At 41.6% G+C, this 21,449-nt stretch overlaps 1 protein-coding gene across 3 annotated transcripts; it reads right to left on the bottom strand.

Moving 5' to 3' along the window:
* Positions 1-751: 751 nt before the first annotated feature.
* Positions 752-18,096, bottom strand: ABRACL (ABRA C-terminal like). Of its 3 annotated transcripts, none has more exons than XM_075203111.1 (3): positions 18,027-18,096; positions 13,726-13,796; positions 752-1,134 (listed from the first exon to the last, which is right to left on the bottom strand). In XM_075203111.1, exons 2-3 carry the CDS (start codon positions 13,784-13,786, stop codon positions 950-952), a joined length of 246 nt encoding a protein of 81 aa, XP_075059212.1. In that variant the 5' UTR covers positions 13,787-13,796; positions 18,027-18,096; the 3' UTR covers positions 752-949. The 3 variants fall into 3 exon arrangements, with proteins under 3 accessions (XP_075059212.1, XP_075059210.1, XP_075059211.1); XM_075203109.1 differs by lacking the exon at positions 18,027-18,096 and adding an exon at positions 17,532-17,658; XM_075203110.1 differs by lacking the exon at positions 18,027-18,096 and adding an exon at positions 15,742-15,836.
* Positions 18,097-21,449: the final 3,353 nt, after the last annotated feature.

The raw sequence follows: 21,449 nt of genomic DNA, 5'->3' as shown, positions 1-21,449 counted from the left end.
GTGAACGCTATATACACCTTACTAATATGGTTGCTGATTTTTTTCGGTACATTTGGAGACATTTTGGGAGCCTGAGTTTATTAAAAGAAGCAAGTCATTTCCCACCCTAGGCTTATACTCGAGTCAATAAGTTTTACCAGTTTTTTGTGGTAAAATTCGGGTCGGCTTATACGGTAAATGTAAGCACTATCAAAATACAGATATAAGCCCTGATCCCATGAACTTTTGGGGTAAGAGTAACAGAGACCGAATAGGTCCTGTATAGTAGGCAAGAAGTCCAATATACACTTGTTCATTATACCTAAACAACATAAGTATTTAAATAAACTTTCATTTAAACAGACCAAACTTCCCACCTACAATCACTAAAAAAGTAAAAAAGATACTATAATATTACATTTAGAAAACTAAAATGATCCCAGAATGGAGGGTGAGGAGCAGTTTAGTAGTCTTGTTTAACTTGAAAGTGGGCATTGTTTACTAGAATTATTCTCCACCTGTAAAAGCCAGATGGCTTTTACAGGGTGGGACTGAGTGGCGCTAGTGACAGTGACTGAAGTCTCCAATTTATAAACCAGGTATTGATAATTGTAAAATTTAGTCTAATAAAAATGGATGAATGCGCATGTGATATGATCATGTGAGATAGAGTATTATTAAAATTAAATGTACATATATGCACAGTGTCTATAGCTGAACATACCGTATGTTTAAAGCAAGCTTCTATAAACAAATTACCACTTCCAGATCATCAGTCTCAAGCAGACTTTATTGCAGTTTTGGACAATTTAGGTTACAAAAGGAATGCATTTTCCAAAAAAATACATGAAAAAAGCTATTGCAGATGTCTCCGTATAAAAATATTACATTTTAGGTCATGGCTGTGCATATGGTTCACTTTATCTCATATGAAGACTCCAGAGAAGCACAGACAACATAAACACATACATTATTCCTGAAGTAGCACAATGTCGATGTCGTCATGTACACCTTGTAAAAGCAATTCGCTATTATATTTTAAAATCTTCTTCCTTTTAGCGGCTTTCAGGGTTCCAACTAAAGCTTCAAACGTATTGGCAATTTTTTCATCATTAAATAATACACCAAACTTCACACAGACTTTTCCATCCTCATCTGTAAAGAGAACAAATTTAAATGTATTTATTAGTTATATGGAGATGCCTCAAATTCTGGTTATTTTTTTTTCATTATTCGTAAGAAAAGGTGGTTAGAAAGTAAAAATAATATATAGGGCTCATGTAAAGGGGGGTGAAGGACCACTGGAACAAGGCAAGCCTCGTACCCCCTTCTGTTCCAAGTTGCTGCTCTAATTAGAGCAGGTATTGGGGAATCAGTGAATATGTAAACTCGGGCTGGGATGCACTGGCACTGGTTAGACACATTTCTGCTCCAAACATTATTAGGAAAAGGTGCATATACTAAAAAATAAAAAAGACACACTTACGTGCATATGTTGACATCAGGTGTATAAGCCCCACGAAAGTGAGGGTATGTGATTTGACAGTGTTATACTAATTACTAAAGTCACATTACCCTGTTTTGTACACAGCATAATAATGTAATGACGCACCACATACACAAGAGAGTAGAGTTTTGACAGTTATTAATAAATGTGAAATTTAGATTTTCTCTATAAAATGTAATTGAATACAAATTCCTTCAAAACTGTTGTTTATACCGTTAAAAATAAAAAGGGAAATCTTCTTTCCTGTAGTAGTCCAAAAGGAAGTGTCAATTAATTAGTATTGAGGCTATATTCTATTAGGTCACCACAGTCTATGCACATTAGTTAAGTGAACACTATCATCTCGAGAAGTCTAAACACAATCAGCCAAATCAGAAGCGCTTACATAGTACTGGTGATAGACCTCAATCATCATTGCGTGTTGTTGCATGAGCCCTCCATTAAGTATGAGAGATGAACATAATTACATGAACCCGCCCTTACTGTATTCAGCTGACACTTGCCTGTCTTACCTCTTCAGGCATAAGGGGACAGTCAACACCACCAAAGATATTTTTTTTAGAACACTATATATACACACACACACTATATATACACACACACATACATACACATTTGTTTTGTTTTTTAAAAATCAAATATTTTTATTCCATTTTGCCAGTACATAAACTAAAACATTACGTAGAACGAAAATTGTAGTTCCATTACAAATAGCGTTTACAAAGAAGTTAATGCAAAATAACATGTCTTTCATATATTTCTCAATTAACAATATAGCATCAGCAATATATGTAAATTTTGACATAAGTTTTCTGTCTGTTCACTCCCATTGTTGCATAATAACCAATAATCATTAAGATACCAACATAGTATTAATAGTAGTTATAATAACTGCTGCCTAGCCAATGAAACTAATGTTAAAATAATTAAGCAGTAAGAGTGAAATGAAAAGTGAAGTATGGGTGAACTAGTGCTGGAGCAAAAGAAGGAAGGGAGGGGGATGAGAGAGCTTGTAACCAGGGTCAAAATACACTGCAAGGGGCCATATTGCATATCTGGACTCCATAGCCCATAGTGATCAAACTTAAAAGTATTTCGGCATAGTGTTTCTGGATTGGCAAGTGAACCACTCATGTCCCACAGCTTCATTAACTAAAATCCCCAGCATTGAAACTAGGGTTGTCACAAGCCATCCACACTCTAGCAATAACAACCTTAGCCAGAGCAATACGATTAAGAACATAGCGGGTTGCATATGCCCACCTAGCAACAGGTCGACCCCCATACCAAACAGACATGTCCTATGAAACAGTAGAGGAATCTCAATACCCATGTTACGCATTCCCTCCATCACTCTCAGCCAGAAATCTCCGACCACAGGGCAGCTCCATAACAGATGCCAAAACATAGCAGGCATATCCCCGCTTAGGACAAATTGAATCAGCCCTAGCAACCATCTGAAGCAGCATGTGTGGTGAATAATACACCTTATGCAGAATGTACAGTTGGACCTGCCTAAATATAGTACAAGACGTGGTCTTCCTAGCACTGTCCAGCATAAAGCTCTAGTCTTCATCATCTAGAGGACCCAAGTCTGTCTCCCAACTCAGTCACAGTCCACCCAAATCGCAGGTAGCAAGAGGGGAGCATACATTGGCATAAAGTATAGAAATAGCATTAGTTGAGCCCAAACCTTTCCCACACATACGGTGGGAAAGGTTTGGCCAAACTGTGACGTCAACATATAGTACAACTGGAGATATCCATAGAATAAACAATCAGGAAGGGGAAAGTCCAGTTGTAGTTGTGCAAACGCTTTCATGGTACCAGTAGAAGAAAGGTGTCCAATGGAGGAGACTCCTGTGTCTCGCCATCAGGGACGCTGTCATATTTTAGAGAGCTCAGTCAAAACAGTGTTAGTCCAAAGCGGAGTGTCGGGATCTATGCCGAAGCCATCCAACTTGCCTCTCCTCCCATTCCAAATCAACAGAGCTTGTCGGAGCAGTGGTGGGGCAGCCCCAGTAACCCAGGTGCCCAGAAGGGCATGCATTGGTGGCCTCTCAAATCCTGTCCACCTAGCAAATAATCAGGAGAATCTCCAAGCCAGTCCCGAAGACATGCTAGATTATGTGTGGAAAAATAATAGGCCCCCAAAATCTGGAAGAGGTAGACCTTCCAGGGTACGGGAGTGACAGAGAGAAGATAATTTGATCCTTGCCTGCTTTTCCACCCCAGACCAGAGAAGACATGTACCGGTTAATGTGGGAGAAAGTCATCTTGGAAAATACACAGTAGGGATGTTCACAGACCCCTGTGTTTTGGCAAAACCGCCTTCAAAGGTTTTTGATTTGGATCTGTATTTTTTTTTATAAAAAAAACAAACATAATTTAGCTGTTTTTTTTTGTTTCTACATGTTTATTAACCTCAATAACATTAATTTCCAGTCAATTTTTGTCAAGTGACAAGAACACCGCTATCCCTGTTTCAATGTGAGCAATTGTGCTGGATCTCCTGGAGAGGGAGGTACTTATGGGATCCAAAAGCCACGAGATGCTACAACGCAACAACAATGTTTTGCCTCAATTCAGATCCGAGGAAGTGGGAAAGTACAGAGTCGACTAAGTACTCGGATTGGCAATGTTTGGGGGGCTCGTTTTTCGGAAAACCAAGCCTGGGCATCTCTAATGCAACGGATATGAAAAATTTGGTTGAAAAACCATTTTGACAAGATTGACCCTGCCTGTCAGAGTCAACTTCGTCCAGGTAGATATCTTGGTCTGAAGGTAGCAGATCTCAGGTTCAATATTCAATGGAATATAATCGGAGACCGAATTTGTGACCCAAATGCCCAAATATTTGAATTTCAGCGTCCACTGGAGTGTATTAGATGCATCTGAGGGTATGGGCACCCCCTCCCCCTCACCTATAGGAAAAATACTGGACTCTGACCAGTTTATTGTCAGGCTGGAAAAGCTACCACACTCATCTACAAGCTTCAACAGGATATCCAGGGATTTTTGAGTTTTTCAAGAATAAGAGCATTTCGTCAGCATATAGCGCGACTTTGTCAACCCTGTTCCCTATCCAGAGGCCATGGATTGCAGTATGTGCCCTTATCAGGCACGGCAATGGCTCAATAGTGATGGCAAATAGGATAGAGGAGAGGGGACATCCCTGCTTCATACCTTTACCTAAAGCAAAGGGAGAGGGTGTAAGACCATTAATACTTATCCTGGCCGCCAGTGCCAAGTACAGCAGCTGCACCCAGGCCAAAAATTTAGGGCCAATTACAAACATTACGCATGACTGCCCACATACTCCTACTCTAGTGAATCAAATGCCTTGGCCGCACCTAAGCACCCGACCACGGCACCATCCCCATATCCTCCCGGTATTTGTAAATGCTTAAACAATCATCTCATTCAATTCTTAACCTTGCCAGGTTAAGAATTGAATGCACTGGAATCAGGGGCGGATTGGGAACTTAAAGTGGCCTCATGTGGGCGGGACCATATCAACTGTAGGCGGGGCAAGCACAAAAGGAGGCGGGATTAGTACAAAGTTGACTGTGCCACCAGAAGCCTGTAAAGTGCTAGACTCCCCTTTACATAGCACCCTTCATCCAACATTCCCACCCATGGGACAAACATGTCCCTGGACGGGACAGAACCCTAAATCAGGACTGTCCCGCTAAAATCGAAACAGTTGGGTGGTATGATTATTGGTTCACCCACATAATGGCTGCCTTCTCTGTGTACGAGTGATGGGTACACTTTGACTAATACATAGTAAGTAGGACAATATGAGCAACTAAATTTAGCAGCAGTAAACCAGTAACAGAAAATGTCATCACAATATATATAGTCATGGCCAAAATTTAAGAATGACACAAATATTATTTTCACAAAGTCTGCTGTCTCAGTTTTTATGATGGCAATTTGCATATACCCCAGAATGCGGGGTCGAGGCACCACCAGTGCATAGCTTTCTCAGTATTGGCTGCAGGCATGTGTGAGTGCACACACAGTGAGGTGAAGACTTTTGGAGGAAGTCCTGATGTCAAGAAGGCCAGCAAAGAAGCCACTTATCTCCAGTAAAAACATCAGGGATAGACTGATATTCTGCAAAATGTACAAGGAATGGACTGCTGAGGACGGGGGTAAAGTAATTTTCTCTGATGAATCCCCTTTCAGATTGTTTGGGGCACCTGGAAAAATGCTTGTCCAGAGAAGAAAATGTGAGGACTACCATCAGTCCTGTGTCATACCAACAGTAAAGCATCCTGAGACCATTCATGTGTGGGGTTGCTTCTCAGCCAATGGAGTGGGCTCACTCACAATTTTGCCTAAGAACACAGCCATGAATAAAGAATGGTACCAAAACATCCTCCAAGAGCAACTTCTCCCAACCATCCAAGAACAGTTTGGTGGTGAACAATGCCTTTTCCAGCATGATGGACACCTTACCATAAGGCAAAAGTGATAACTAAGTGGCTCAGGGATCAAAACATCAAACTTTTGGGTCCATGGCCAGGAAACTCCCCAGACCTTAATCCCATTGAGAGCTTGTGGTCAATCCTCAACAGGCAGGTAGACAAACAAAAACCCACAAATTCTGACATACTCCAAGCATCGATTAGGCAAGAATGGGCGGCAATCAGTCAGTATGTGGCCCAGAAGTTGTTTGACAGCATGCCAGGGCAAATTGCAGAGGTCTTCAAAAAGAAGGGTCAACGCTGCAAATATTGACTCTTTGCATAAACTTAATGTAATGGTCAATAAAAGCCATTGACACTTATGAAATGCTTGTAATTTTACTTCAGTATACCATAGCAACATCTGACAAAAATGTCTAAAACTTTGTGAAAACCAATACTTGTGTCATTCTCAAAACATTTGGCCATGACTGTACATATTTGTGTTTCTTTAATAACAGGGTGCAAAGGAACTGCCAATATAGAAAAATACAGTTGGCAGACTGTCCTGCTCTCTCTTACCTGTTCTTGCTGCTTTCCCTACCTGTGGTTTCTGGTGTCTCTTGCTCAGTTTGCCGCTTGTCTGGATCCTGAAATGCTGGGGGCCCTATCTAGAAAAGAAAATGGGTACATGAAATTTAGAAAACTCTAAGGAGCTCTGGTGTTAAATCAAAATAACTCACATATAATGATAAGGCCTCCCTCCAACCCCAACATTAAAATACTACCATTCACATTGAATAAATAAACCTCCCTCCAAGAGCCCCAGCAATAAATTAATAGAATTTACATTTAATAAATATAACCATTTCTCACAACTATCCTGGCATTAAATAATTCATATTCAAATTTAATAAATAGACCTCATTGTCCTCAAACTCACCCCCACATTCAATAGCCCCCAAACCACCCCATTTTAAATTAATAGGCCCCACTATTAAATTACATTACCCCATCACCCCACAAACAAAATAGCACCTATTAGCCACCACCTACCTCACACCCACATTACATTGCCACACGCCCCCTTGTCATCACACACACACACAACACTGACATCAGCGCCCCCCTTCACACACTGTACTGTCATCAGCGCCCCCCCCCTTCACACACACACTGTACTGTCATCAGCGCCCCCCCCTTCACACACACTGTACTGTCATCAGCGCCCCCCCCCTTCACACACACACACACTGTACTGTCATCAGCGCCCCCCCCCTTCACACACACACACTGTACTGTCATCAGCGCCCCCCCCCTTCACACACACACACTACTGTCATCAGCGCCCCCCCCCCCTTCACACACACACACTGTACTGTCATCAGCGCCCCCCCCCCCCTTCACACACACTGTACTGTCATCAGCGCCCCCCCCCTTCACACACACACACTGTACTGTCATCAGCGCCCCCCCCCCCCCTTCACACACACACACTGTACTGTCATCAGCGCCCCCCCCCTTCACACACACACACACTGTACTGTCATCAGCGCCCCCCCTTCACACACACACTGTACTGTCATCAGCGCCCCCCCCTTCACACACACACACTGTACTGTCATCAGCGCCCCCCCCCTTCACACACACACACTGTACTGTCATCAGCGCCCCCCCCCTTCACACACACACTGTACTGTCATCAGCGCCCCCCCCTTCACACACACTGTACTGTCATCAGCGCCCCCCTTCACACACACTGTACTGTCATCAGCGCCCCCCCTTCACACACACTGTACTGTCATCAGCGCCCCCCTTCACACACACTGTACTGTCATCAGCGCCCCCCTTCACACACACTGTACTGTCATCAGCGCCCCCCCTTCACACACACTGTACTGACATCAGCCCCGCCCTTCACACTTACCTGTCATCCGCTTCCAGCCGCGCTTTCTGCTCTGCTCACATGGGACGGCACCTGTCACATGGTGCACATCCCATGTGATACTTAGCTGTTACAGGATAGGCCATGCAGAGGGGGAGGGAGGGACAGATCTGCGGCCACTAGAAGGAAGGTGGCTGGTTCCGGGGAAAGGGGCCAGCCATCTTCCTTGTTTTAAAAAAAAAAAAAAAAAAAAAAAAAAAGTCAGGCAAAACCATAGGTATACTTACGTCCCTAAACTGCTCAGTACTAACTAATCTAAGCCTTCTACTGCTAATTTGATGCAGAAAGCGCTCCTTCAATAGATGTTCCTCACACACTACATAGAAAATATTTCTGATAGGTAGAGAATTCAACAGTATAACACTTTACATCCCTCTACTAGCAGATCACCTGACCTAAAGCTTACAGGAAAAGACAAAACGGATTAACGTTCTTCATCTCACCTGCGATCAGCTCGAGGTCTTCCATCCAACCAGTCCATCGCCTCTCAAGGCGTGGAAAAGAAGTGCATACAAACATTCACCAACACCCTCAGCTGTGCAGGGAATAAGATGGCATAGGGAAACAGTCTCGGAGTCTCCTCTTCACTTGAGTAAACTGGGTCCTGCTTTTATAGACCTCAATGACAATGTCTGGGAAGACTGACCGGATGATTCTCATATTGTAAGGGGCCCTTGGTCCAGGCCAACATTAGCACAGCATCACGGTTTCAGTAATGAAGCATTTTGGCTATAAATGTTCGTGCTAAAGCACCCGGCTGTGGAGGAAGTCAGTGAGCTTCCTCAGCTGCGAACCATGCAATAAAATCCTCCATTACAAATACGGTTAACAGACATTATTCCAAGAAAACCTCCGGATACGGTCCCTCCACTTTTTCAGGAAAATCAGCAAAGTGCAAATAATTTTGGTGCAAGCGCCCTTCCAAGTCAGGCATTTTTTGTTTGCAGATGTTAACTTGGGTAGTTAGCTCAGCCATGTCCCATTTCATGGGTGTCTTCTAGAGTGGATATCTGTTGCTCAGCCTCACCGACCCATTCCCTTCTCTTTTGAATGTCCTGATGAATAAGGGATAAGTCCACCTGGAGCCCTCAAATGCGAACTGTAAGTCTCTTTTCTGAGGATGATATGGCCTGCATGACTTGGAATAGAGGACGGTTCATCCACAGGAGGGGAGAGAAGAGGAGAGTCTTGGAGTGCTGCAGGGAGTTTCCAAGTTCCGGCAGTATCTACAGAAGTAGATGTGGAGGAGCTGCGAGCATACTTTAAGTTTTGCAGTCGTGGTATTAGTTTTCCCCATAGCAACAGCTTAAAAGGATATAATATCAAGATGCAGGAAGTACTGAAATGGTCTCTGCAACAATTTCCAAGACCAGCAGAGAGCAGCACAATTCCACACCCACAGCCCAAAGGAGTTTACAGAAGGAGGAGTCAATAAAGGAGCACAAGCAGTAGTGTCAGAGACTCACTTGTGTAACCGTCCCACCATGCAGCAGTATATGGCAGCACAACTCCACACCCTTGACCCAGAGGAGCTTGCAAACTATTGGATGCATCAGATGTTATTGGCAGTAATGATAGGGGGTCGCTAATATAGTAGGTCCTCATCAACTCTGAGTAGCAGCACAGCTCCACTCCCAAGGCAGCAACTCTCCGGTGGGGATCGGGTCAGCAGCAGAGCCCCCTCTATAATATGAGACGGTCAAAGTCAAAAATGACAGGCAGCACTTTGCTTTTCACAGAAAGCAGCTTCCAGGACACTGCACAGTCAGCAGCGGCATGTCTCCACTAGGGATGTGCACCGGCGACTTTTGGTGTCTCGTGTTTTGGATTCGGATTTTCGCAATGTTTTGAGTTCGGATTTGTTTTGCAAAACACCTGCCGAAAGGTTTTGGTTCGGATTTAAGGTTTTGGATTCAGATTTTTTTTGAAAAAAGCATAAAAAGTTCAAAAATCAAGTTTTTGGGCTTATTTTCACTCCTACGCTATTATTAACCTCAATCACATTCATTAACAAGCATTGCCACTAATTTACAGTGTATTCTGAACACCTCACAATATAGTTATTAGTCCAAAACGTTGCAACGAGGTATCTTTCTGGACTGCGTAGTGGAGTGGTCCCCACAATATAATTAATAAAAAACCCTCCACGGCTCTGAATTTCCCCAAAAAAAATTCTGGACTGTGTAGTGGGGCGGCCCCGATACTAAATTTGTTACCGGGGCCACAATACCTCCATCAACCCTCTAAATCCCACTCCACTGATGGCGGACACCGGGCGCACGTCTAACACCAACATTGCAGTTACAGCCGCAGTTATACGCTTTGCAATAGGGTGACTACTATCGTATTTTGTGGTCATGGCAAACTACTGTTGGACAGTCAATTGTTTTGTGAAAGACTTAGCGGTCTTACGACTTGCCCTCTGGGAAGATGACCGACTAACAGCAGCAACAGCAGCAGTGGCAGTAGTAGGCATACCGCTGCAGGATTCCTCGGATGAATCCCGTATTGGAGAGGACTCAGTCTGGCTGCTGACTTGGGCTGCAGGACTCAATCTGATGGAGATCGTGGAGGAAGTTGACGAGGAGGGTGTTGCTGGTGTGTATCCAACTGGACCACAGGATTTAAGTGTCCCTGTACCGATGACGATCCTAGCCCCAGTTCCTGAACTAACCACTGAACTATGAAGGTTATTCAGGTGACGTATAAGGGAGGATGTCCCTAGGTGGGCAAGAGCCTTACCCCTGCTTATTTGAGCTTTACATAAGCTACATATGGCCATACATTGGTTGTCCGGATTTGGATAAAAAATAACTCCAGACCGAAGAGGTGCATTTTTTGGTCTTCTGACCAGGCATGACGATGGGCTTTTTCATCCCATGGACATCAGCTGTTTCCCCCCCTGGTGCCTCATTTACAATAACCACATCACCATCCTCATCATCAAGTTCCTCCACAGCGCCAGCTACATCATCAATAGCCTCCTCCCGAGCCACCTCTTCCCGTACAGTGATGGGAAGGTCAGGCTTGACAACCACCAACACCCTTGGACTCGCCTTGGGGATTTGTGATAATTTCTCTTTAGAAGGCAGAGTTGTTTGCTGTTTTGTTGCTGACAGCATAACTCTCTTCAATTTTTTGTAGGGGGGGGGGGGGGGGGAGGAGGAGGAGGGCTAAGATCCTTGGGTGAAGATGGACCACTAGTCATGAACACGGGCCAGGGCCTAAGCCATTCCTTGCCACTACGTGTCGTAAATGGCATATTGGCACCTTTACGTTTCTCCTCAGATGATTTTAAGTTTCTCTTTTTGCTTTTTTTTGAGAACTTGGGCTTTTTGGATTTTACATGCCCTGTACTAGGAGATTGGGCATCGGGCTTGGAAGACGACGTTGATGGCATTTCATCGTCTATGTCATGACTAGTGGCAGCAACTTCAGCATTAGGAGGAAGTGGGTCTTGATCTTTCCCTACTTTATCCTCCAAATTTTTGCTCTCCATTATATGTAGCACAAGATACTGCAGAATGTGTGAACTTGGTAATATTGCAGTACCAATGGGCTTATACTGCAGGATTGGTTTGGCAAATTTTGTTGTAATTAAAAAAAAAATTAATTATTTTTTTGTATTTTTTTTTTATAACTTTTTTTTAATTTTTTAAACGCTTGGGAATAATGGGGAAATAACTATGCCCTTAGATGCACAGACCACAGGACACAGCACGACTGGACTGATACTGCAGAACAGAACACAGCACAGCACAGCACGAGATCTACCAGAACAGAGGACCACCTAACACACCCTCCCTCTACCCTGATTAATGCCCGAGTGAAGATGGCGGCGACTAGCGGGGAATTTATAGGTTCCGAGTATCGCGAGATCCGACAGCGGGATTATGACTCGGAGCCTCGCTTTCAAATTTTCATTTGGCGCCAATACCCGGATCTGTCTCGGATCCGACTCGGATCGGCAACTTTCGGGTGGGCTCGGATTCAGGAAATCCGAGTGCGCTCATCTCTAGTCTCCACATGAATAAGACATCACATCCAACAGCCCCAACCAGACACCAGCAAGGGCGGGCAGCCAGAGGTAGGTGATTAAGTGTTTGCAGATGGAATCAGGTGAATCTAATGTGCAAGGCAGGATATTTTTCAGCAGAGTAAGCGACATGCATCTTACTCCATGCCTGGTCAAGCCACACCCCCAAATATACTCATTCAGTGGAAATGCAGATCTTACTTAAATACAATTTTAAGTGAGCCTACATTTATCAAATAAATACAATTATTAATATTATTAAATTATCTCCCATTAAGAGTGCTGCTCTAGTCATGTATATGTCTTAATACCACAAAATACAGATGGCTTGGTGAAAACAGTGTGTTGCAAACAGTGACTACTGACGTGCCTGCTGAAACCAGCACGCACGAGTTTTATTTATCTGCCTCATGTCACTTTTGCACCCATTCTTGTCTTCCTAATCTCCAATGAAATCCATTGTCCAACCTCCCTTATTTCCCATCTGTCAAAAAGAAACAAAATGTGTATCCTACTGTCACAAGCCGCGGCGGTTCACAGCTCGCTTCCTCTGCTGGCGTCAAGGCTATCATGGCAACAGCCGGGACGTCCCTTCCTCCTCCTGCACGTCACTATGACAATGTCCCTGCAACTGAAGCACTATAGGCCAGGGTATCTGGTTCACAAATACTTATAATGGGACACTTTGCACTTTTGCAGTGGAGTAATTTTCTAGGTACTCTATGTACACTGCAATAGCAAATGAAAAAAAACAAAGAGCTTCAACACACTGAAAAATGACAGAATGACAGCCCCCGTGTCCCCTTACTCACATGACTAATTTAGGCCAGAATAAGAGGGTAAACTAATTGTTATTTTGGGAGAAACATTTTTAAGTTTAATTTAATAAAAGTGGTGGTTCTAAAGTGTTAGAAGTTTGGACTTTCATACAACGTTTTACACTTTGGACAATGTGCACCTGTAGATTCATATGTTTGCCTGCAAGCCTATTTGCTCTGCTAGTTCTCCAATGACCGGAAAGTCTGCATCTTAAAGTGTGGTGGGAAATGCAAATAAGTAGCATAAAACCACAGCAATTTGGGGTGTGCATCCTGTGCACGTCACAAATAATCACCTTTTGTTTTTTTAAAGATAACGTTTAGCCAAATATGCCTTCAATGAAAAGTGGATAAGGCAAAACCCTGATCCACTGGCATCAAATGCAAATTGTGTAACAAGATTTGCTAATTTTGAGTCCAAGTTCAGGTAAATTGGCAAAATATAATTTGTTATTTGCAATATCTCTATTGCTTACAGAGGTGTATATAAAATAACTGTGGTGGAAAGGATAAAACTTTTAGGTCTCCTATAAGTCCCGGTTTCCCCAGGACAGACCCATTATGTTTCCAATCTTTAACTAATCCTATTTCAGCAGGATTCTCAGGAATTGTGTAAATGTATTTAACAAAAACAATTACACTGTAATTAGAGCTTACAGATGTGTCAAAATGATGGCACATGTAAGCACGTGGGAATGATGGACAGTACCACGATAAGATAAAAAATAGATCTGGAAAGGTGTGTAAATTTACATGTACACATAGGCAGATAATTCTAAGATGTATTGTTTCAGTTTCCCGAGGTAATAAGAAGAGTACACACTACCAATCAACAACTTCACCATACCGATAACAGCCACAAGTGCTGCAGGACTGTCTAGGGGTTTTGATAGAAATGGCACTTGTATAGGTGAATTAGAGGTGTGGCCTACTGTGCCTGTATTTTTCAATCAGGAATGTTGAAAATGATCCTCATATACATGCATAAATAGCAAGGCATGCATACAAAATGTCTCATCATTTACCTCTTGTCCCAAGACGATGCATTTCCTCCACCAAAAGGTCAACTTCATGATCTACATTCATCGTGATCAACCTGAAACAACACAAACCAGGAATGTTTATTAAATACCTGTGAAAGGTATTCAAATAATACCTACAATACCCCAGTATAAGAAAAATGCAGCCTCTGTTGTAAATTTAAATACTTGCATTTTTTTTGTTACTTAACACAGTGAAATCCCAATTATAGGGGGTTAGAGATATATACACACACACACACACACACACACACACACGTACATACACCAAATATAGGATGTAAGCACGCACATAACTTGAATAAATGAAAGAGGTTTCTATTAATGAACCAGACATTTTGGTTGGGCACAGCCCACTTATAACAAAGTATCAAGGCTACTCTCCATGAAACTTCAGACCAGTGGGGAAAAAAAACACAGCTTATTTCACTTAATCAAGCCGGCTGTGAACATGGAACACACACAAACAAATGTTCACATCGACCACAGTCTCCTACCAGTTAGTAACCCCTGCTGGTGAGGAGATCTACCAGCTTATTTAAGGAGGATTACGGCAATGCATTTACTGCTGTAATCTTCCTTTCGCCATCTCCATCTCATAATGGCCATAGCAGAAGATATTAAGTGAAATATATGGTTTAGTATTTTTTCAACTTTTAAAATAATATATTCAATTTTAATTTTTATTTATTTATTTATCACTAAGTGGAGCTGAAAGCCCAAGTCTAAGCTTCCAGTTCTACTGCACACGTGATCCGGTTGGTCAGGTCACGCATTTGCAGATCTCTGGATGGTGAATCAGTAAATCTATTCACGCCACTCCCGACCAGTATCACAGGGCGGCCAATATCACTCAGATGACCAGGTGATATTTTCTATCGCCATTATGTACTATCACTATGATAAGCAACAACAGAATACCAGCCCGATTTTCCTTTATTAATAAATATACTTTTAAATGAGAAGTTCTTACCATCAAATAGATTACAGTGCACTATGCAGAGCTGGCAACAAAATCAGTAATAAAAAGATCAGATGGGGGATTACCCCAGTAAGGAACTGGGCTTAATGCATTCCCTGGAGAAGCAGACTCCAGTTTCCCCAATGACACAAAGAAGAGTGCTGGAATGGCTCAATGCATTTAAATAACTAATACCTTAAAAAGCAAACATATTATTACGCTTGACTTTAATTGCTATATTTGTGTCATTCTGAAGGACCGTTTGATACAATGTTTCAGGTTTAATTCCTTAAATATAAAATCAAATTAGTCAACAATGTTTCACATCATACTTAACCATGTGTGTTTCTTTATGGGGGACAAACCTTATGAATCATAGACAATAGTCATCATCAGAGGACAAAATGTTGTAGAATTCAGAAAGTCAATCAAATCTAGAAGTCAGTAGAATGTTATAAGGAACATTACCCACTTCTGAGACTATGCAAAACAAAAAAGTCCTTTTGCCCACAAACCAGGGATCATTTATATATCTTACCCCACAAAATAAGTCTCATTTTTGCATGTGGACACAAAATGAGGTACTGTGTGCCTAACACACATCCAGTGATGAACTCACTGTCTGCCTACCTCGTTCCATTACAACAAGCCGCATTGTCGCATAAGTCACCATTTTGGTACAAAAATAGGTGTAAATTAAATTTATGATGTAGGGGCAGAGTTGTTGCACTGGGATCCTGGGATTTGTCATGCTCTGATATTATTATTGTGATGCATTATTTTGGCTGAATTAGATTACCTTTATACCAATAATTATTATCTTACATAAAGTAGGATTCAGGCTTTTTTGGCCCTAACAATTATACATTCAGAAAAATTCCATTGCCTGTGCATGCCGTGGCTTGTAAATCTCCCATATCTGTATTCAAAAGCTTCAACACAGAGTATGCTCAAAAATATACTATCTTTTTACAAGGTTTTTAAAAATTGCATTCTTACTGTAGTCAGAATATAAATTAAGCGACGGCTCACAAACTCACTTTAGGGTTGATTTAAGGTATTTGCTTGTCACTGATTAAAGTGCACTCCAAAATAAACAATACATATACCCTCCTTCAAGAATGCAGGAAGCAGCCTTTACGGAAGTTTTTTTAATGACCAGAAGAGACAGTTGCTCACACCCACTCCTTCCTGCTGACAGCTACCGTCTAACAGTGCATATATCACTTTTTGACAGTGTGACTGTTATATAGGGAGATAAGTGGGAGTTTTGTCAGAAACATTTTGAATACACCAAAATAGTGCATAATATATTCTCTCAATTTTTAAAACGCAATTCCAGAAAATAATCATTATTTCATTACTTCTATGTCCACAACTGTGTTATTTGGGCTGGAATACCAATGGAGATGCTGACATTACAAATTGATATACAACATATACTGTACACAAGGACAAGCAGTTCAAGAACAAAAGCATTAGCAATCCTTGTACAATATATATGTCAGCTCTGTGACGCATACAGTTACACTGGTTTATGCACTAATGGAGAGGAAATCTAAATATTTATATTTGCAATGAACAACTTTCCTTTTGCTATAGTCTGGAAACTCAATAATTGGGACTGGACCACTGCTTTACAAAGTGCAAAAATACACAGTGCAGTGTAGTTATAAGCGCAATTGCACCAACTTTCACAGATCAGCACATACTTATGTTTAGGTGTATAAATCAATATATGCATTGTTGGGCTCATGTAGAGTTGGACGTATGTCTAAAGGATGAGAAAGAAATGCCAGCTTACCAATAAACACTTTCATTAGTGTACATTCAGTGATTAGACCATTAGACTTATCTGATTGGTTGTTATAATTTACTGCAATGTGCAACTTTGTTTGTAAATATCCCTTTGTGTCCCTGGCAAACTGACCTACAGGTCAATCAAATTCTTTATACATCCCGGTGAATACCATTGGGCAAGCTCATATACAAGGTGAACCTGCACAAAAGTCAAGTTACAATACATTTATATATCACACCTGGCACAACTTTGGATAGAATATTATGGGGCGTATTTTACAATAGCCACTTTTCTGGCACAATCATTTTCATTTCTTATCACAGCGATAAGGAATGAAAGATCCTGACTATTTATGTTCTGCTAGACAAAAAAAGGTTGCCCCGGCAAACACCTATCTCTTCTATGGTCCCGATCACAAAGTGCGATATGCTCTCCCCACAGGCTCCAATGGCTAATACCATCTTTAGATTGGGTTAGCCATCAGGCACAAGCTCTGAAAATCAAAGATTTGTTAAATCACACAAAATAGCTGTCCCTACAGAATTCTATGGAGACTGCTTTTCCATTCGAAATCAGTGGGAAAGCAGCAGCTATTACAATCCTTTAGTTATAAATACTGGGGACACCTACATTTGTGGTGAATAGGAGCTTGTTAAACAGACTCCTAAATGTGAAAAGCAAACAACCTTTGATGTGCATTTTACTTTGGTCTATTTAACTTTCCATATGCTATACCTTCATATTTGTGGCTCTTGATATCTAGATGGTAAATAGACAATACAATTTCGGATCATTAATGATTATGCCGAGAACAACAATATTTGCAAACGTGTTTAGAAACTAAAAAAAAATAATTTGTTTCTATCCACTCCATATATAGTCATATTACTCCATATCCCGATGACATTGACTCAGTTCCTCTGTCATGCACTCGTGAGCACAGAATGAAGCATATGTTCATAAACAGTACATAATTAATCAGTGCTTTCATTTTCCAAGGAATATTTCTTTGAATAGACTTGAACTCACCCAGTAACTTTCCTCTTGTGATCGTGCAGTGGTGTCTGCAGCTGAACCTAGCACAGATAAGACCGGCTGCACAGCGCATGAAGACAGGGAAGGAGGAAGAGAAATTCTTTGTGTAGGATGGAGTTAATTTTACGAGAAACGGGCCGCCCATAGGAGCGGAGAAAAGCCTATTAGATGAAAGCCGGGAGGGAATGGGGAGGAGGCAGTCATGGTAAGATTATTGTGCTAGGAACAAGGTAAAACCTTCTGAATCGCACTGAATATTAATAAAAACGCAAAGACTCAGTATGGCTTTCCTGTGATGCAATGCAAAACGCGGAGAGACGCATAATAGCTCACGTGACCGCGTTTAACTATTACATTATGCACCACAGGCGTTTAGGATACCTGGAATGTTGTTATTTTATGAACGTAAAACATAATACATTTGTTGATTTACAAATTAAAGCATCCACAATTCCTTTCAGATCCGCCTGCTGTAACAACCGCTCTTACCTTTGGAATGCAAGGTGTAGTCACCAAGGTGTGTCTGGTTACTACCTGCGCCATCTAGCGTATGGTGTAATTGTTTCTATAGGCTGATAATTGAGGCATGCACAGGGCTGGGCCTCTGATGAGACAGCTGTCCCAGGTAACCGGTTGGTAGTGATAAAATGTGCCATTTTTTTAAAAAAAAAATTAAAAATAAAATCCTGTGAAGGAAATTAAACTGAAATAAACCTAGGTGTATTATTCAACTAAATGGACTTTAAATAAGTAGCATAAGGAAAGACACTTAGGGCTTGTTCAGATGATGACACCAGAACCGTTTTAACAACTTTTCTGTTGCACTATGATGGTTTGTTTTTATAAATAGATATATGTCTAAGTTAATAAATACTCGCCTGGTAGTCAAGTGGGACCCGAGCGGTTCTGGTTATTTCAGATTTCTGAATCCTCTTCCAGCAGCTCTGGAAGGATTCTAATGAATTAAAAGTAGAGATGCTCACTGACCACCATATTTTGGTTTTGGTTTTGGATCTGGATTTGTTTAAAAAAAAATTGCTCAAATATGCTAAAATCACATAATTTTGCTCTTTTTTGTTCCTACATTATTATTAACCTCAATAACACTAATTTCCAGTCAATTTTGACCACCTCACAGGTCACAATATTATTTTCATACACTTTCGGACAAAGACTGCAGCGAACTGGCTGGATGTTAAGCGACAGAGCAACAACAAAAACACAAGGCAGTTCATAGCACATCTGAGAAACATTGCCACACAGCAGTGGCAGAAAAGAAAAGTGTTGTAATATGGAATTGTCCTTTCGGAACTCCCACCCACCCTTATGTTGGATTGACATAATGTGATTGATGGGAAGCAGAGTAGAGGAGTTTATAAAGTTGATAATATAATGATATCAACAGTATTATTAAGGAATCAATTGCAATGTAGACAATATTTTAGTTTCCCTGACTGAAAACACTATGCACTTTAACCAGGGCTTTAGCAGATAACGTAGAGGGATTACTATCATCGTTACTGGTGCCAGCAGCTGCTTGGTGCTCCTGGTCTTCTGTAGACTGATGTGAATCCATTTGGATGACACAGTACAATGTAACTGTAGACTTTTAATAGCACTGCCAGACCTATTATTATAATTTCTGTTTCAGCACTGAAAACTGCCACCTCCTGTTTCTGGGGGAGCTATGTCACAGTAGAATGTCTCTGGAGACTTTTAAAAACACTGCCAGCCCTTTAACTGGTCTTTCAGTACTGAAAACTGCCACTTGTCCTGTTTCTGTGTGAGCTATGGCACAGTACAATGTCACTGGAGACTGTCAAGAGCACTGCCAACCCTCCTCTTTCTCTTTCATTAATGACGCTGCCCAACTGCACTGGAAACTACCAACAACCCTGCTACCCATTCTGTGTCTCTCTGTGAATTGGCGTTGGATCTCTGTGGAGGGCAGTACTTATAGAATCCAAAACTTGCGAGATCTGGCGATGCAACAATGATGTTTCCCTCGTTTTCACTTCCGCGGGTGTGAAAGTACCGAGCCCGGATTGGTGAAGTTTGAGTGGGCTTGGTTCTCGGAGAACTGACCCAGAGCATCTCTAATTAAAAACGCTAGACCCCAGTGACAAAGCCTTGGAAGAACGTTTGGGTGAGATAGCTGAAGAATTTTAGGTCTGCTAGTCAAGACTAAGTGGCTCAAGTGCCAAGAGGGAGCTTACTCCCACTTTCCAGCTACTATAGTAAATGTGTCAAGGCATGTTAAAGTGTGTTAAATGGTGTAACCCACTGTCCTGGTATGTAGTTTGAGGTGCACAGGTTACACAGTGCTCTTCCTTCTCCAGCCCTGGCTAGCTCATGGGCATGGGTGCAAATTACCATGGGCACATGCAGGTTTTATAATTATAAAGTCTCTTTGTAGTTGGTGAGACACAGGTGATGTAACTTGGTGGTCTAGTGCAGTTAGATGTTTCATTAATTTGGGCGCCAGACCATCTCTATAGTGCAAAATTTAACATCTTTATTCACTCTCCTCTGCGCTCCAGCACATTCTTAAACTGTTGCAATGATAAGTAAATATATACAGTTCCTATATACACCTCCTGTTTCCTCCTGCACAGTGCTTATCGTTCACATTAAGAGAATATTCATGGGGAGGTAACTTGTAACATGGCGGCTTTTTAGCTCACATATCTCTCTCTCCTGTTAGAGGCACATAAATCAGTCTCACTTGGCATCTGGCCATGAACCTTCTCCCAGGGTGCTGACACTCTTAGTGACTATATCCAGGGCTCTCTCCCCCATTTGCTCACACACATGTTCCTTTGTGGCAGCTGCCACACAGTTACCCCTATATAGGGTCTATGTATGTCACTCATACATGCCTCTTTTCTCCCGGCAAGCTCTTACCGGTGAGAAATTAAAATATAGAAGTAATTTAATAATGTGTATTATGCCTTTAGGATTGCTTGAAATATAATAAAGAAGTCATTTAATAATGTGTATTGTGCCTTTAAGATTGCTTTAAATATAATGTAGAAATTAACAATGAAAAATAATGAGTACAAGGCAATGTTCCAGTAAATATGTGGAACATGTTTCAATAATAGATAGGAGAAGTGCTGGTAAGAAATAGTTTATTTTAGATAACATTGTAACTGGTAGTGATTTGAAATTTACTTTGCAAGGCTAAAATCATGACAGATTTATAGCCCCAATTATTTTAGACATATGATGCCAGGTGTTATATCTTTTGTATGCTAGAAAATGTTCCAGAGTGCTATAAGAATGTGCAATATTGATTGTAATAAACAGAACAGTTTCTATACACACAAGAAATAGTGTTGTGTTCTTTAATTGATCGATCAATGCATGCATAAATAAAAAATTCCTTTGATTGTGTATAGCTCGGCTTCAATCCACGGATAGTATACGTTGGAATTGACACAGTCAATCTACTGTAAAGTTTCTTTCTCCTTTGTTGTGGGGACTCTCCCCCTCTTGTAATGGTACTCCCAACAAGGAACTGGTGCTTCAACTGGGGTATCCCTAACAGTGGGGATACCCCTCTATCACAGCCCTTCTCTATGGGCTTTTAGTACTATCCTTAGTGGGCGCTCCATGATGCCTCCTGGTACATCATGGTGCCTCACAGCACTATGATGAGTCAGCCCTCTGCGAGATACCCAGCAGCCAGATACACATTATGTGGATAACTTGTGTGTGTCGACTAACTTATTCAGTCATTTGGCCTCCAATACCACGTCTACGCTGATGACACGGAAATCTGTTTTTCCTCTGCTGACCTCTATCCCTCCTTCCGATCCCAAGTATCTAGCTCTCTCTTCTCTGTCACTACCTGTATGTCACAGCGCTTCCTCAAACTCAACATCTCCAAATCTGAGCTCATCATGTTTT

The sequence above is a fragment of the Mixophyes fleayi genome, chromosome 3 (genome assembly GCF_038048845.1).
Source record: "Mixophyes fleayi isolate aMixFle1 chromosome 3, aMixFle1.hap1, whole genome shotgun sequence".
Taxonomy (NCBI): Eukaryota; Metazoa; Chordata; class Amphibia; order Anura; family Limnodynastidae; genus Mixophyes; species Mixophyes fleayi.
This window is presented reverse-complemented; position numbering and strand designations above follow the sequence as displayed.